Consider the following 16,879-nt stretch of genomic DNA (forward strand, 5'->3'; position numbering starts at 1 on the left):
TGGAAAGGGGAGCAATTTAATTACAATCAACCCCAAACGTACAAACAGAGCCAATTAATGCATATTTGGATTAGTCTGTAGATGAATCCACAAATATCAATTCAAGTTAGAATTGTATAAGAAAATAAAAAATTTAAGCCCTAATGAATAATTAACCTTATCTCAGCCCTAGTTCTAGTCCTAAAGAGATTCAGCCAAAAAAAAAAGGCATATCCAAAGTAAACTTCCACTAATAATCAGGGAGAGAGATCTGGAAGGAAATTGCATGTTTTCAAATTGAATTGACTCGACATTGTAAGTTAGCCAATAACTTAACTATTGGTTGCATTATAATTAAAAAATAATAATAATAGCTACAGGACTAAAGAACAGGGCTCTAATAATCTTAAATAAAAAAAGGATGAAATTAAAAAATAAAATAAAAAAAAATCATTTTCAAATAACCCTAACATAAAGGATGGGAACAAAACCCAAACAGAACAGAACAGAACAGAACAAGGGCCAAGGGGATTGAAGACTATTATGGTACACAGCAGCAGCAAATGGATGATTCAGCCAGCAAACTTGCCAATATGCACCATCAACCCAGAAGGCACTGCCTATGAGCTAACCCTGCGGTCTAGCAGTGACGATAGATATGTTTGACTCTTTAATTGAATCCTTTCCAGCACTTCTTTTTGGCATTTGTGAATTGAGCGAGAGATTTTTTGTGAGGGCAACGAGAGATGTCTTGGGATCAGAATTTCTCTTGGCCTTTGTTGACGCAAGTTCAACTTTCTTGACTCCTGCTTCCAAATGCTTCGGCTGAAAAAGACATAAATTGATGTCAGGTAAATTTAGATAATCAGCTAGGCAGCAGCCACAAGAAAAATCCCACTAGTGTCATCGCAATATAGGAAGAACTGATACTCAGGGGTTCAGTGATCCAGGTGTAATTGTTATTATTTCCTACCATGAATGAGATGATCTAATGACAGTAACCACTCAAAATCTTCATGTACTTTGCTCCACAGAAATCATATCAAAATTAGATGAAAATTCAAATGTTTAGAGTATAAGTGCCAAGGGAATATGCAAATGCTCACAAACTAATCTAGAAAACTAGCGCACTAGGACCATATTCTCTTATAACAAATCAAAAGCTGCATGATATCCAAGACCAAGAATACCAAGGGGTGAAGTAGTTATGACTGTGATCTCCCATTCAATTGCTATTAATTTTAAGTAAGAATGAGGATTATTAAGAATTGAGCAACACCTCCTTTTATTAACATATTTGATGGGACATCCAATTAGCAAATCCGCAAGTTCAATTTCATATCCAACGGATATTTCATCAGATCATCCAAATTCAATCTGATAACATATGGTTAATTTAATTAATTAACTAAGGGCAAGAGATCGAAACCTGGTCGCATGGCCACTGCAGCAGCACAGGGGCCAATGAGAGTGTGTGTTGGAGAATTAACATAGATGGGGTTCTTGATTTCATGGGGGGCAGGGGGTAATTTTGCAGGCTCCTGTGTCTGAGCACAGGAACCATGTGACCAAGTAGCATTGTTTTTTTTCATTAATTAACTGTGACCATAACTTAGAATCAGAGCAAATACATCAATATCTGAAGCTATATTCAATTACCCTCTGCATACAAAAAGGGATCAAATCCATACCCAATACACAATACCCAATAATCTGGATAAAATTCAGAATGCAAGATAACAAATCCGCATGAAATTAGATTTTTGACTATCCATTTACATCTCCACATGGAATTCAAACTTCATTTGAGTTCCTGAAACCTGTGAAGTAAATTGAATTGCAAAACTTGATCTAAAGGACTTAATTTTTCTTGGACATAATTGAGGTAAAGGAATCCAAAACTGAACCTAGAAATTAACTGAATAAATTGTCATCTTCAATTGTATCACATTGGCATCAAAGCAACACTCTATATGGAATAGTCTTCCTTAATCACCCAGTCATAGAAGAATGATAAAGAAAAGTTATCAAATTTTACCGTTAGACCATCGTTCCTGTACACCTCCATCTCCGGAGATGATGAGGGCTTATTGCCCTTCCTGGTATGCAGTGTCCTCTCCCGCTCTTCATAGAAGTTAAAATCATCCAACATTGAGGTTTTAATTGGAAAATTCTTGAAAATGGTTAGCATTTCTAAGCCTTGTTTCAATCCTATCTGCAAAACAACAAATAAAAAACAAAAGACAACAATGTTGGTGAGGACCATACAAAGAACAAGTAAAAAAAATGCATGGGTTATAATACGAACAGTAGCCAAGTTTTCAATAAAACTTAACAATGAAGTGTAAATAAAACAATAATTATAGATAACAACTGTTAACTCGAACATTGCACATGTACAGAAAAGGATTCCTCCAACCCAGTCATATGCCTTTTATCATTCCATGTTTTCCAGCTTAGAGCAATGAATTACTGTGCTACATGAAGAATGAAGAAGGTACCTCCTGTGTATCTCTACTATATGTCACAGGTTTGTTATCATTGTTCTCAAGTATGATGTGCCGCAACTGACTATTGGGGACATCCTTTATTATGTGCCACTTTACAGGAAAGAATCCATTCCACTTGTCCAGTTGCCAAAAGTCCATGTCTTTCTTGAAATCTACCTTCCCAATCATTTCAGCAACGCCTACAAACTGCCCACTTCCATTTACCTGTAAGTAACAGATAAGACAGTAAAACTGGGTGCCTGATGATAATTATAACATTATAGAACAAATATTGAAATTACATATAAGCAATGATCTACATATTTTCCCATAGGTGAACTACAGCAATTTTGACGGTCCCATAGTGGAGTTCCACGTGCATTATCCATAGAAATATGATCTATAAATATCTACATGCTAGCTAATGAAGCTTTGCTATAGGTGATGTCCTAGCATCATGACAAAGGTATCCTAATGGGATGAAAATAGAATCGACTGATCCCCACCCGCCCACCCTGCCAAATTTAAATTAAAAACAATAATAATAATAATAATAATAATAATAATAATAATAATAATAATAATAAATCTATTTTATTCTTGGCAGTTGACACAAAAGCCAATTGCTTACCGAATGGTCTATAGAAAAAGAAGTCATACAATTTCAACAGACGTTTCAAAAAAGTCTATCACACCCATTTAATCCTTCTGTTGCTCCATCACTTTAGTTAGAAACCTACCAGAAACAGCTGGGCTTGAGATAAAACCAAGACTTTCATCGATCCACCAGACAAAGGCCAGAACACCCCCCCACACACACACACCCAAAAAAAAATTATTACATATGCCTAGATGAAATGGTCAAATTTGAATTTCTCCAGCTCTCATAAGTAGGCTGGGATGCCACAAAGTCGAGCCTCAACAGCGGTTACAAAATATTTGTTAGAGATTCATCATCCGAGACTGCACCTCTCATGAAAATATCAGAGGATCCATATACTTCTCACCACTAAACAGTAAGCAAGAACACAAGCCCCTGTTGCATTACAACCACCAAGAGCACAAAATAGCAATCCAGGTCACCAGGAACTGAAGGCTCCTACAGAAAAAAATTGTTGCATACCAAACGCTTTTTTTTCATGGAATAAAAGAATCATTAAAGCATATGATTTTTCTTTTAAATAAAAGAATCACCATGTATAATGCAATCTTTTTTGCACTCACCGAGAAGAAAAGGAAAACAGGACACTTTGTGCTTGTCTCGCTCGATTTTGTCTCTGCATCATGAAATGCTGCATCCAGCTTCTTATTTCCATTTGGAGTACTTGACCACACATCATACTTGATACTCTTATGAATATCATCTTCATTGTAGGACTTTATGACAAAGAATTTTGCATTCTCAAATGTCGTCTTAAAATCTTGGAGATTAAATCTATCGCTTGGAACAGTGAGACCCACATTATCCTTCTCAGCTGTTGAGTTCAAAGGACCAAATTTTTGTGCCCTAGGTCCACAGTTTAGCTCCCTAGAGGGTTCAAACTGTCTAGTCTGATAAAAATTGTCTATAAGCTTAAATCTGTCGCTGCCAGCCCAGGTCCGGCCATTTGGTCTGTAGTTCATGCCACCATTTTGCGGGAAGAAACCTTGCCCTTGGTTAGAGAATGAAGAGAACTTTCTCATAGGATCAAAACCTTTCCCAAACCCAGCTGATTGAAAATTAGAACCCAACTGGGGCAGCACCTGAAGATAAACAAATTCACATTACAAAGCCAATAAAGAAGAAACATGACTCAATTCACAGGCAGAGAATTCCCCACAAGGAAAAAAGCATGCCCACTAACAAGTTCTTTCAAAGTAAATACAAGTGGTTGATTCAATGATCCAGCTTGATTATATTTTATAATATATATATATTGAGAGAGATTTTATATTGGTACTTTGGTGATATTAGAGCTTGGTCTGGTTGGGCACCTGCGTTTTGCTCTATGGTTGAATTGCACAAATGAGGGGGAGTGGAGACGTGTGGTTGTGTTATTAGTAGGGGAAGTGTTCTCTGCCCAGGCACGTGGCTCCTACGCCTGCGCAAGACCCAATCAGCACCCCCTTTTAGTTCAATCTATGGGGGGCAGGGAGGTTCTTTTACAGGGAGGAGGAGAGAAACAGAAACAAGGGTGCCTGCTCGGGAGCCACGCTTTCGGACAGGAAACTTTCTTCCTCAGTAGTAGTAGTAGTAAATAAACACAAATGTGGTCATACCAAAACACAAAAGGTTGGCAGTACCATACGGTATCAATTCATTCATGTTTCATACACTGTAAAGAGGAAATTTTTTTTGTTGGGAGCTTTAGTGTTGTTAGAGTTTGGTCTGGGTGGGGGCACCAGCTGGGGGGGGGGGGTTATTTATTATTATTAATTTTTTGGATGGGTGGTTGCAGTTGTGAAAGAAAAAAAAAAAAGAAACAAATTGGAGGCCATACCATTCAGCATCAATTGTGGGTGAAAATTAAAAATCAACTCTAGCCTCTTATAAAAAGGAATTTGCCTCTGAGCATATAAATACCTTATTGAAGGCTTTGAGATTTTGATTTGGAAGAGCTGATTTAGAGAAGTTTGATGAGGCTGTAGAAAGACGTGACTTCGAATCCAACGGAACTGCAGAACCATTTGTCTTTATAGACTTCAAGTCTTTTGATTTCACCACGGGGATAGGAGCTGAACTAGAAGAATTAGCCTTTGGACCTGTGACTCCAGGTGCAGATCCATTCAGGGCATCCCCAACGAATATTGAATCCCATGAGTAAGGTGGCATTGCTTCTGAACCATAGGCAACAGGAGGCTGGAGATATCCCGATGAAGTAAAGAATGGTTGTTGACCAACACATTGCCCATCAACACCCATCAAAGGCCCTGAAACATATGGGTTATATCCAGGCACATAATAAACAAGAGAACCATTGTCCGATTGCATACCCTGAGAATAGCATCACAAAAAAGTAAGGACAAGCTTAAGAAAATAAGCAAAATTTTGCAGTAAGAAGTCCACATAAGATGCAGCTGTACACCATTTGAGGAAAGTAGAACTATCAACATTTGCTACCTCCATAAAGATAGAAGATTATATAGCTATTAGACCTATGAAGGACACAAATTCACATGTCTTCACTTAACAGAGCATACCCATCAAACAACAGGAAAAGATACGGATATAGAAGTCTCAGGATTCACTCAAACAGTTCAACCTCAGTAACAGTGCTAATGAACTTACTTGGTATGTCACCTCTGAACCATCTGCATTAAAATAGCTACGGTCATCCCATTCAGGGTATGCCCCATTGTACCCTGCAGAATAATTAAGAAAAGTAACTCAGCTTCAACTCCATCAGTATCTAATGGAGAGAATTAAAATTTTCAAAACAACTAACCTGGGTAGTAGTAACCATAACAACTAGCGGTTGGATAGTAAACACCTTGATCTGCAACCGGCTGTTGCTCCGTCCCACCTTTGATGCTAGACGTAGCATCACCTGATGAGAATACGGAAGAAGTCGAATCAGATGGGTTTCCATCTTTTCCAGAAGCCTGAGAGGAAAGTTAGAAGGCCTTTAAAGTGAACACGAGGACCACAATAAGAACAAGGACACACCGTAAGATGGGATTAGAGTGTCTTAACACTCACAACCATCATCAACATGAAGAGGATATATGGCTTCCCCAAACCAAAAAAGTTATATATCCCGCACATAATAACCCAAAAATTTTTTAAACGCATCAGTTGTCTTTAACAAATATGGCCCAGGAAAGAATGAAGTATATTAAAAAAAAAATTTGATAATTTTCCATCTAAACACAGCCGCATCGATATTAAAAACTAAGTCATCACCAAAAAACTAAAAGAGAAGCATTATGGGGAGTAAGAATGAATGCAATAATGTCCAAGAGATCACATACCACATCTTTCTCATCCAAATCAGCCAAAGGAACATGCTTTGAATCTGCCTTCACCTTAGCTGGATAAATGTAGTTAAGGGAAGAAAACATACACTCATGTGTTACTTAAATAAACAGGAAACCTATTTTAGCCAATGATAGTACGACAGAAAAAGCAACAAACCAGCTTCGGTAAGCATTTTGTGAATTTTCAGAATAGAATACAAATTTTTGTTTAACTTTTTGAAAAGTGGAGAATGTGATAATCATCAGGTTTGTTACACTTCAACTGGTCCTTAAGCATTCATTATCACCAATCTGGACTATCAAACAGACAAATCACCTCCTAGACTGAGTTGTAAAAACAATTTTTTTTTTTGGGTGGGGTGTGTGGGGGAGAGACCAAAAAGTAGGGGAAAAAATAAACATATCATAACTTACAAAACCCTTTGATTAAATATATAGCAAAGAATTAATTCATTCGAGTAAAGTGAGAGAAGTCGTCAGACTCAGAATCACCAAGGAGTAATGGAAATTTTTCATAGTTATCAAGGCATCACCTAGTCAAGCACCTTGCAGGCCCCCTCCAACGCCCTAAATTGCCTAGCCACCATGACAGGTATGGAAATTTTGGATTTCCCAATTCAATAAGCCTCTATATATCATAAGACTGAAAAAAGGCCCTAGTTCACTCCTAACCTAAGCCCAGCTCTATCAAATTGCTTCTTCTCACAAAGACAGTACAGAATAAAGAACCTTAGAAATTAATGCACCATCTATCAGAAACATGACACTTTCTAGTAATTTAAGACAATTCCAGTCCCGGAATAGACGATTAAAATCATCATCTACTTCAAATTAAAAAAAAAACAAAAAAAACAAAAAAAACAAAACAAAAAACCAAACATAGCTTCATACAAACTTTTCAATCAACTTTAAATAGGAAGTCACACAAGGAAAATTTTTGACTTGGAGGATACTTTTCTCCACTTTCTTCTCACCAGCCATCACTGAAGAAACGATAACCACCCCTTCAGAATTTGAGGGCACGAACTGGCTTCACAATTCCCACCTCTGAAACAGAAGGAACCCAAAGAACAACCTCTAGCTTAGAAAGGAAGGAAAATCCAAAACGTAAACTAAGCTAGTTAAATAAGAGTCCAACAAAGCTTCCAAATTCAGCAACTATTTATAAATAACTTTGGAAAAATTATATTTAAAAAAAGCTCTTCTTAGTCACAAGGACTCTAAGAAGTCTAAACCCTGAACTGTCCTCTTCAACCAAAGCATAAAAAAATGAAAGAGAATTCAATATAACAAAATAAGAAAAAGAAAGAAGACCCATATAAATCTCTTCATATCATACACCATGGCGTAAGATAGCACGACCAGAACCAAAGACCACATGGGAATACGCTTGAAGCACACTGCGCACAAGACTCCGGATTTCTGGGCCTTCTGGAAAGCCCTAGTGGTGTAGGTGTACAAGGAAAAGATTCCATTCGTCATAAATAGATACGAACAAGATTCTCCCCAAGAAAGTGATCGCTAACAATAATTTAAATATTTAGAAAAAAAAAATTAAACAAACCCTAATTTCACAATCAGTAAAGGTTGGGAAATTTTCAATTAAATAAAAATATTGAAGAAATTTTCGCAAAAATATTTATTATCAGTTGTAAATATCAAGATCAGATTTTTTTTTCTTCGAAGGTAGAGAAAATTCCAACTTCATCTACAGTCAGAATTTTCATGTGTTCTTTGAATGAAAAAAAGAAAAAAACCCTTTTTTGTTTTTTTCCTTCGAAAATTGAGAAAATTTATTTCACAGAGGAAAGTTCGAATTTCAAGCTTCTGCAGCGAACCCATAAAGGAAAAAATTTCTATGCGTTTTCACAGGAGAAAAGACTTTCTTTCCCGTTCTCCTAATGAGTTTGCACTTAATCATTTAAAGGAGAAAGAAATTAAACAAATATCAGAAACAAAGCCATGAATTCTGAAAGAAATAGCGTTCTTGAGCTGCAAAGAACTCTCATCTTGAAGCAAAGATCTTCAATGCTTTCTAAGCAAGAAAAACATAGATTCTAACATCAAATACACTCAATTTGAAAAGCGAAAACCCCACCAAAAACTTCTCAAACAGACAATCTCAAAGCTTCCTACATAGATAAAGCTGGACTCCGATCTCACTGAGAAAAGAAACAAACGATAGCCAAGAATAAGCAAGAAAACCACCTTTCAAACTCCCGATACCCACTTCAGATCTAACCCTCCAGCTCCGGATCCTCTCTTCAAGCACTTCGCCGACGTAAACCAGAGGGAAACGCAGGAACCTGTCCAGGGAGGGAGGGAGTGAAGGGGAGAGGGAGAAAAGAGAGAGAGGAGGGTACTTGTGAGCTTATTGAAAGAGGGAAAAGGGAGGCGAATGTGTAACCCTTGATTCAGATCCGACGTATAATACATCGTCCTGCTTTCTTAAGCAAGTATTATGGACCGTTAGATCAAAGAGCTTAGAGGGAAGAAACAAAGCAAGGGCGGTAAAGAAAATTTGGAAACGAAGATTCAAAAAGCAAAACAAAAATGGAAAAGCAGACTTTTTTTTTAATCTTTTTGCTAAAATTACCAGAATGACCTCCATTGACTCCCTAGGGATAAGGGTGTCAACGTGATTTTGTTTATTTGGTCCAATTTTGTTTTGATTTACATTTTGATAAGGTGAAACAAAGATCGCATTGGATAGGAATAAGTTAAAATAAAAATCATTTTCATATGGTTTTAATTTTACTGTTTTTAATCGGTTTTTGTTTCATTTAGTTCACAATTAATTTATATTTGGTTTATAGTGTCGATTTTAAAAAATGATTTGTAAATTCAATTTGTAATGAATTTAATTTGATTCATTCATAGATCAAAGAGAGGGAGTAGGAAGCAGGGAGATGGGTTTGATTCTACGCTTTTGCATCGAAATTGATTTGTTAAAACCCAGACTTGATTGATTGATCACTTAACATGTCAGACTCATGCACCAACTGATTATTATTCGATCAATCCTAGTGGAAGGTACTAGCCCAACGGTCACCTAATCAAGATTGATTGAAACATATGATTGATGGTTCTGCCCGACCGAGATCGACCTAACTTGATTTTGTTTTCCCAAATTGCCTTGAGTTTACTATTAATTGTCATGATTGTGAAATAACATAAACCTAGACAACATTTTTATTCTTTCCTTATCAATTCATTTTTCTCCCTCTTATTGTTGTAGAAACCTAGCTCTTCCTCTTCGTATTCATTCCTTGTATTAACAACTTGTTTTGAACATGATGATTTTGGATTTCTTGTACCATTTTTTTGGGTAGAATTAGTGAGAGGAATAGTGGAAGATATCAAATTTAACTAATAGATTGTTGCACCCAAGAATAAAACTCAGCGAATGTTAAAAATTTTGGATTAAAGAATAATTTGAGTTTAATTTGTTTTTTCCAATTTAAAAAATGTGATCAAAATTTGATCAAATAGAAATACATGGAAAAAGTTTGGAACTTTAAGAACAAAAAATTTGGTCTATTCCTTGCATTTTTTATTACAATTTTGAAGATTCAAATTTTTATCTATTTTAGTTATAAATAGATAAAGATTGTGAATTATTTGGCTTCCACAAATTATTAAGGAATTATTCTCTATGACCCCCTCTTTTCTTTTTTCTTTTTTCTTTTTTTACAATTTTTCAGGATGAATTATTCATGGACTCCCCAAAAAATTCATGAATATTTTGAAAATATTCAAACTAGTTCGGATTTAGTCCATATATTTGTCAAACCAAATTATTCAAGAATTTGTTAAGAATGGTCAGATGTGGTTACCAAGGAATGATCAATGTTGAAGAAAATATAAATTAAAAGATAAAATGCTCTTGCAAAATTTAAATTTTCAAAAGTAAATTTTGAAAGAAGAAGCTGGCTAATTTCACCATTATAAGTTGATTTAAATTTGGCAAAAAAAAAAATTTCTTTTTCAATAACGAACTAGCAACTGGAAAAGCACAATATTCTTTTTTTCCTTTTTTTTTTTTTTTCCTTTAGTATTCATTTCATGTGCCTACAAAAATAGCCAAAACCATTAGAAATCTTTCTAACCATGCTTTAGGGCTATCCATTTGGTACCAAATCTATGTGCTTTGATTTTTATTAAAGAAAAATCTTTTTCCAATATCCTTGATAGTCCCTGGTATACTTTGTTTTAAAACTTAACAATCTCATATTGGATTGAAGTTTGACTAGTGAGCATAAGACCTTAGGGTATACATTTACACAAATTTTACCCCCACTCGAAAAACCATAAATAAAAAAAAAAAAAAAAAAAAAAAAAAAAAAAAAGGTGTACCACTGGTCATGGTTTCCATCATTGTGGGGTCTAGGGGAGGGCCTTACCCCTGCTTCGTGTAGAGGTTGTTCCTCGACACCAAAAATATCATGTGCAATTTAATTGAAAGACATGCTATTTTAATTCATAGTGAGGGCATAGAGTTGAGTCCCACTCCATTTTTATACCTATAGCCCACTAACATCTTCTTAGATTTTAGCAAACCTAAAGCAAGATTTAGATCAACTCCTCACAGGGGGACGTCCCGCGGCTGATCCAACCTTCCACTGTTAGACCCCCTATGAATGGCTATCAGCCAAGCGGAATCACCCCAGGGTGAGGTGATCCAGATTACCCCCTCAAGCATGGATTCAATGAAAATTTGATATTTGAAATCTTTTCACTCAAAGCCAAAAGAAGAAGTGCTCCAATAGGCTTATGCTTGACATACATTAGTTAAGGTCAATTTGAAAATAAAAAAAAATGATTAGGGAAAATGATATACATTTTCTCCCTAATCAAGTTGGCCCTATATATAAAAATCATGAAGCACCCCCTCACACGCACCCATTGGCTTGGCAATAAGAATTGCCAACACATATGAATGGCGCGTGGATCCCTCCCCCAAGGGATTATTTAAGCAAAATAAAGAAATCCTAAAAATATGGTAACTGATGAAGCATTTTCAAGTTGGTGGGTCCATCACAGATTTGAATTTCTGCTTTGTTCCATATCTGTGCTTCAACATTGCTTCAGATCCCATTCGAGTCTGTTTTGCTGCAATGCCTCTTCTTGATTTGGTGAGGGTTCATTAGTCTGTCTCGAGTTCTCGCTTGGGTGCAATTTGATCACAGTTGACAGTTCTGTTACATGTTTCATCTTTTCCGATGGGTTGGGAAACCTATAGTCTTTTATGGGTTTTATCGTCACTGTGATGTATTTGTTTTTCTCTCTCCTCTCTCACCTCCTAAGTACTATCTAACCAAACTTCTAGGGGTGAGATGCTACAATACCATTCCCCATTTTTCCATTCCGGTTACTCACCCCTATAAGCTTGTGGGCTCCACATGTCAGATAATCCCCATGAACCCCTCCAAACAAACGGGGCCTAAAAGACAAAAGGGGTGGAAAAGTTTAGGACTGGAGCTAACATGTTAGTGGGGATGAGATTAACAAGAAAAGCAAATGATAGTAAGTTGTGGGTAACTTTTCCACTCTATGCTTGTTTGGTTGAAGTGGGAAAGTTAAAATTACCACCCCCTTGATTGTTTGATTGGCAATGGGGCGTTAAAGTTGCTAAGACCATAATATAATTACAAGAATGACATAAAATATAGGCCCTAAAAATTTATTAAGGGAACTTCTCTCCCCCATTGTATGTAATGTGGGTTCATAATTTTAATACAAAAAATTATAGGACCAACCAACATAATTTAATTAATATAGTTTGAATAAATATCAGAAGAAAAAAAAATGAAAGAAAGATAGGAGTGAAATATCAAAGTATAATAAATTTAAAGAAGTCAAGCTAACTTGTATCAATTATGAAATATAGACCCATGCATATTAATGACATCCATTATCCATGTTGAACCAAAAGGTTATATGCTAATTATGTGTTTTGGATATAAAAACCTTGTCTGATATGTTTGGACGTTCTAACTTGTTTGTTCATGTGCTTAAGAAAATACAGAACCCAAGTCATTGATATGAAACTCAACTTGATAAAGAAGGATAACCGACGATGAAATAATGATCTACTATAGAGAAGCTATGCTCGTTTGTAATATGAGGTTCAAGAACTTGAAACAAATCAAGATGAAAGAGTCTTACATGAAGGCTCCGTTTGGTATCGTTATAAAAAAACGTTTTTGGAGTTTTTTCGTTCTATTGGAACGAAAAAACAGAATCTTCTGTTTGGTGCGTTTATGGTCCGTTTCTGTTTTTTTGGAACAAAAAGTGAAAAAAAAAAAACTGAAAAAACGAGATTGGACGGAACTCCAATGGAGTTCCGTCTTCCTAGTTTCGTTTCATTTTACAAAAAATAAATAAAAATAAAAAAATAAAAAATAAAAAATAAAAATAAAAAATCCCGATAAAAATCTGAAATCTTGAAACGCCATTTTTTCGTTTAAAAACTGCGTTTCGACACAGAAACTGAAATTTTCGTTTTTGACACGAAACGGCGTTTCTGGAACAGAAACGATACCAAATGGGCCCGAAGAATCAAGATTATTTGAGCTTTAGTTTATCAGTTTATATATAATCTTAATGTCCATATCCACAAGAGTGAAAGCCCAATAAAAGACAGAAAAAAGACCTAAATGAATAAACCCTAGAATTTAGGTGGTTTGACTTAAACATCCAATTAACCTTGTTGCTTACAGTTTTCTATAATAAGTTACATTCATCTGTGGTTCTAAAGTGATGTTCCGCTCATTAATTATTCATCAAATGCATCACTTAGACTCTAACCAACTGAGTGGAACTCTAGGCATTTTTAATGATGTTTATAAGGCTAAGTTGTGTTGTGGTTGTTGTTGTATAAGCTCTAAATAATATATTTTCTTAGAACCAAAATTAAGGCTTGAAAGTCTAAGATAATTAAATATTTTTCAAATGTTTTCATAAATCAATTTTAAACATTAAATTGAAAACTTCACACCTTTAGAAAAGGCATATTTGTCTCTAATAGCAAACATAACGGTTAATTTATTGCCGATGTAGAGGCTTTGAGTCCTAAGAATCGATTCAGATATATACATACAAGAGTTCACAAGAAAGTGCTGAAAGAAAGAAATCATTTTGAGAAAAGACTCCAAAGTTCTTGTTAAAATCACATGCTTAACTGGGTTAATTTTTGACTTGCAAGAGGTCTTTTTGTCTTTTTTGTGTGAACTTGAAGCTTATAGTTTTACTCCAACAACAATCATAACCTTATCCCAACTTGATGGGGTCGGCTACAAGGATTCGATAAGGTAAAAAGTTTAAAGTTTTACCATGTGTGCAAAAAGAAATCATTGGCTAGTGGTCTAGGTACTCAATCCAAAGGACTGTGATTGGGTTTAAGAAATCATTAACCAGTGGTTTGAGTGCTAGGGACCATTATTGGTTATAAGGCTTGATTCCTACCATTTAAAAAGGATTATGTTGATGGATGAAATCCATGGTTCGATAGATCTAGGTGGTGGACTTAAGATTGTGCTGTGCTTTACTTGTACTATCTCTCCCTTAGACTTTATTCTTTTTAAAATGCTTGTTAGATTACTCATAGCACTTAACTTGTTTATCTCGATCATTTGTGTTATTTATGCCATATCATTGTTTGTTAATAAATGTTTGTTATGTTTTGTTTAAGATTGGTACAATCCAATTCACTCCCTCGCTCTTAAGTTGCATTTGATCCTACAATCCATAAACTTGAATATATAAAAAGCATCAATTTATCCTAAAAAAAAAAAGCCCACAAATTTGAAGGCCCTCTACCCACTACTATCCATAACCTTTGAAGAAAAGATGCAAAAGATGCCCTGCATGGGACATTATATGTCATAAATACTAGTGGTGTCAATTCCAAGCTCACACCGATAGGTCTGATCGAGTTCGATACATTTATGGCCTGACCTTGACCAACCCGATTAATAAATGTGTCTAGCCTAAGCCTAGTCCATTTATAAATAGATAGTACACGGTGCAAGGGGTAAGCTCGATGGGCCTCCCGACCTGCCCAGCCCATTTACAAGCCCTACTCGGACTGACACGTTTAACCCAACCTTTTATATAGATATTTTGAATTTTTTTTGGGATAGAATAGATATATATTGACATTTTTATCAATTATTGACTATAATTTATTGTAATATCTTTTCAAAATTATTGATAATTTAACAAAATAAATTAAAGTATCTTAAATCTAAGAAAATGAAAGACCGTTTAAGGTCCGTTCAAGGCTTTATTAGTACATTACATTGTTTAAGGCCCGATTATGAGAAGCCTAGAATTTGACCGAGCCCGACACGAAACTGACCGAGGCCAACTCATTTCTTAAATAGAAAGGTCATGATCCGAGGACATAGGCCCAACCGAGACCAACCTGGCCCGACTGATTGACACCCCTATTAAGTACATTTTCATTCACTGACTTTTCACTCAAATAATCAAATGACCTTTCAACCCAGTCATCAAGCATACGGGAGACCTCCACCATGGTGTTAAGCATAGATGTCAAATCTATTTGATACGGGTGATGCATTCAAAATGGTTCATGCTTTCAACAATACTAGCCATCTACAGAGAGTAAACACCATGTCTTTGCCTCTGTCTCAGTCTAGGAGTAAATCAATTTCAATGATTAGTCCCCTCTCCAGAAAGCGATGTCACTAGAACTTGGGAAGGAGAGAAATTCTCTTATGAGTCACCATCAACCATATTAGCTCCTAACCCCATAGCAAAGTTATCAAAGCTCATTTGATCTTCCCCCAACCCCAACCCCAACGAGCTCTATTGACTATGGTGGTTACTCTGTGACCTTAGTTAGGACCCACTAACTAGTTGTATCCTCACCAAAAGGTTCTCCCAAATCTCAAAGAACTAAAATCTAAATTCTTTGTTTATTGTAGTGCTTAGCTTTAAGATATTTTTGCAACATAAATATCATATTAAAACTCAATACACAATATATGTAAGAATTATATCAATCCAATTAATATAAACAATATAAGGTCACAACTTATTGATACATAGGAGTTCCAGACACTATCTTTATAGTATATTAATTGCTTGAGTTCAGTACTCCAATCGAAGCCACTCGTGTTGATAATGACAAGGAATGTTCCTAAAGTCCCTATAGGTCTTCTTTACACTTTTTACTTGACTCCTTACATGTTCTTAATTATGATTTAATCTATAGGAAGCATTAATTACATAGGGTTGTTTGTACATATGTTGAATCCTTGAATCCATTTAATCCATGGGAATTGTTAAAGGTCTTCTTTACACTTTTCACTCGACTCCTTAGTCCTTACATGCTCTTAGTTATGATTTAATCTATGGAAATTACTAATAATATATGGTTGTTTGTACATATGTAGAATCCTTGAATCCATTTTGGGACTTCATGCCCTCTGTAACTTGGATATCAAGTATTGGCACTGGATCGTGAACTTGGTTCAAGAGAGCTCCATCCACTTTATTAATATAGAGTCTTGTGGTATTACTCCCTTAAAAAAGTTTTACACTAATGCACAAGCTAACATTAATAATGATTTTTTTTTTCCCAAAGAGTACATTGGTTTTTCATTTACTATTTTGAACTCCTTATTCCACACACCTAAGGTATACTCAATGCAATTATGAAGCGACGAGTGTCTATTATTATATAATTTTTTTTTCTGATACTCGCCTTGTATCTCATTGATGTGATAACGAGTGCTTTGAAATGGGGTAATAAAATGTGAAGAAGTGGAAATTAGCATAAGCAATGTAATATTAACCTAACCATAAACATAAGCAAGAACTAAAGACTAATACTTAAAAGGGCAAAAAGAGAAAAATAAATAAACTATCATATGCATAAATATAGTGCCATTCACATACCTTGAGGACAAACAGGCCCATTCTCTATGCTAATGGCATTAGCTAATATCCTCAAGTCTAAGGCTTCCCGCTTCAACGTGCATGGCTAGAACCATTGATTTTAAGATCAAAATAAAAAATTGCCAACCATCTACATTGACACACTTATTTATCAAAGATAGTGATAGTCGGTGGCTATACTTTAAGGTTTGGAACCCTAAAATTATATGTTGTACTTATAAAGTCTCAACCATATGCATATTGACCTAATAAATAATTAGTCTTCTATGATTGTGCAGGTGCAATTGATGTTTCACATATTCCAATAAAGGTACCTAAAGAGATTGAGGTTAGGATGAAAGCAGTGATTATCACAAAATATGTTAGCAACTTTTGATTTTAATCTTAAATTCACCATGGTTCTAGCTAGGTCAAAGGGGTTGGCCTCTGACTTGAGGATATTAGTAGTGCTATTAGCGTAGAGAATGGGCTTGTATGTCCTCCAGGTGATTTTCATCTTCGTCATTATCACCATCATCCAGTAC

The 16,879-nt window shown here is 35.5% G+C and overlaps 1 protein-coding gene across 4 annotated transcripts; it reads right to left on the reverse strand.

The window, feature by feature from the left end:
- Nucleotides 1-299: 299 nt before the first annotated feature.
- LOC122070066 (YTH domain-containing protein ECT4-like) lies at nucleotides 300-8,810 on the reverse strand. Of its 4 annotated transcripts, none has more exons than XM_042634178.1 (10): nucleotides 8,634-8,810; nucleotides 7,379-7,472; nucleotides 6,420-6,478; nucleotides 5,894-6,050; nucleotides 5,738-5,810; nucleotides 5,032-5,380; nucleotides 3,693-4,211; nucleotides 2,481-2,693; nucleotides 2,018-2,194; nucleotides 300-804 (listed from the first exon to the last, which is right to left on the reverse strand). In XM_042634178.1, the coding sequence occupies exons 2-10, from the start codon at nucleotides 7,404-7,406 to the stop codon at nucleotides 607-609; spliced, it is 1,773 nt and encodes a 590-aa protein (XP_042490112.1). In that variant the 5' UTR covers nucleotides 7,407-7,472; nucleotides 8,634-8,810; the 3' UTR covers nucleotides 300-606. The 4 variants fall into 4 exon arrangements, with proteins under 4 accessions (XP_042490112.1, XP_042490099.1, XP_042490104.1 ...); XM_042634165.1 differs by having other exon boundaries at nucleotides 5,032-5,442; nucleotides 5,737-5,810; nucleotides 8,634-8,809; XM_042634170.1 differs by having other exon boundaries at nucleotides 5,032-5,442; nucleotides 5,737-5,810; nucleotides 8,656-8,808.
- Between the last annotated feature and the right edge of the window lie 8,069 nt (nucleotides 8,811-16,879).

Source organism: Macadamia integrifolia, chromosome 2, assembly GCF_013358625.1.
Source record: "Macadamia integrifolia cultivar HAES 741 chromosome 2, SCU_Mint_v3, whole genome shotgun sequence".
Taxonomy (NCBI): Eukaryota; Viridiplantae; Streptophyta; class Magnoliopsida; order Proteales; family Proteaceae; genus Macadamia; species Macadamia integrifolia.

Coding starts and splice junctions, on each gene's coding strand:
- LOC122070066 (XM_042634165.1), bottom strand. CDS start 7,406: ATGGCTGGTGAGAAGAAAGTGGAGAAAA. Junction 5,811..5,893: donor TTATGGTTACTACTACCCAG/GTTAGTTGTTTT, acceptor ATTATTCTGCAG/GGTACAATGGGGCATACCCT. Junction 2,694..3,692: donor CTGTTTTCCTTTTCTTCTCG/GTGAGTGCAAAA, acceptor TGTTACTTACAG/GTAAATGGAAGTGGGCAGTT.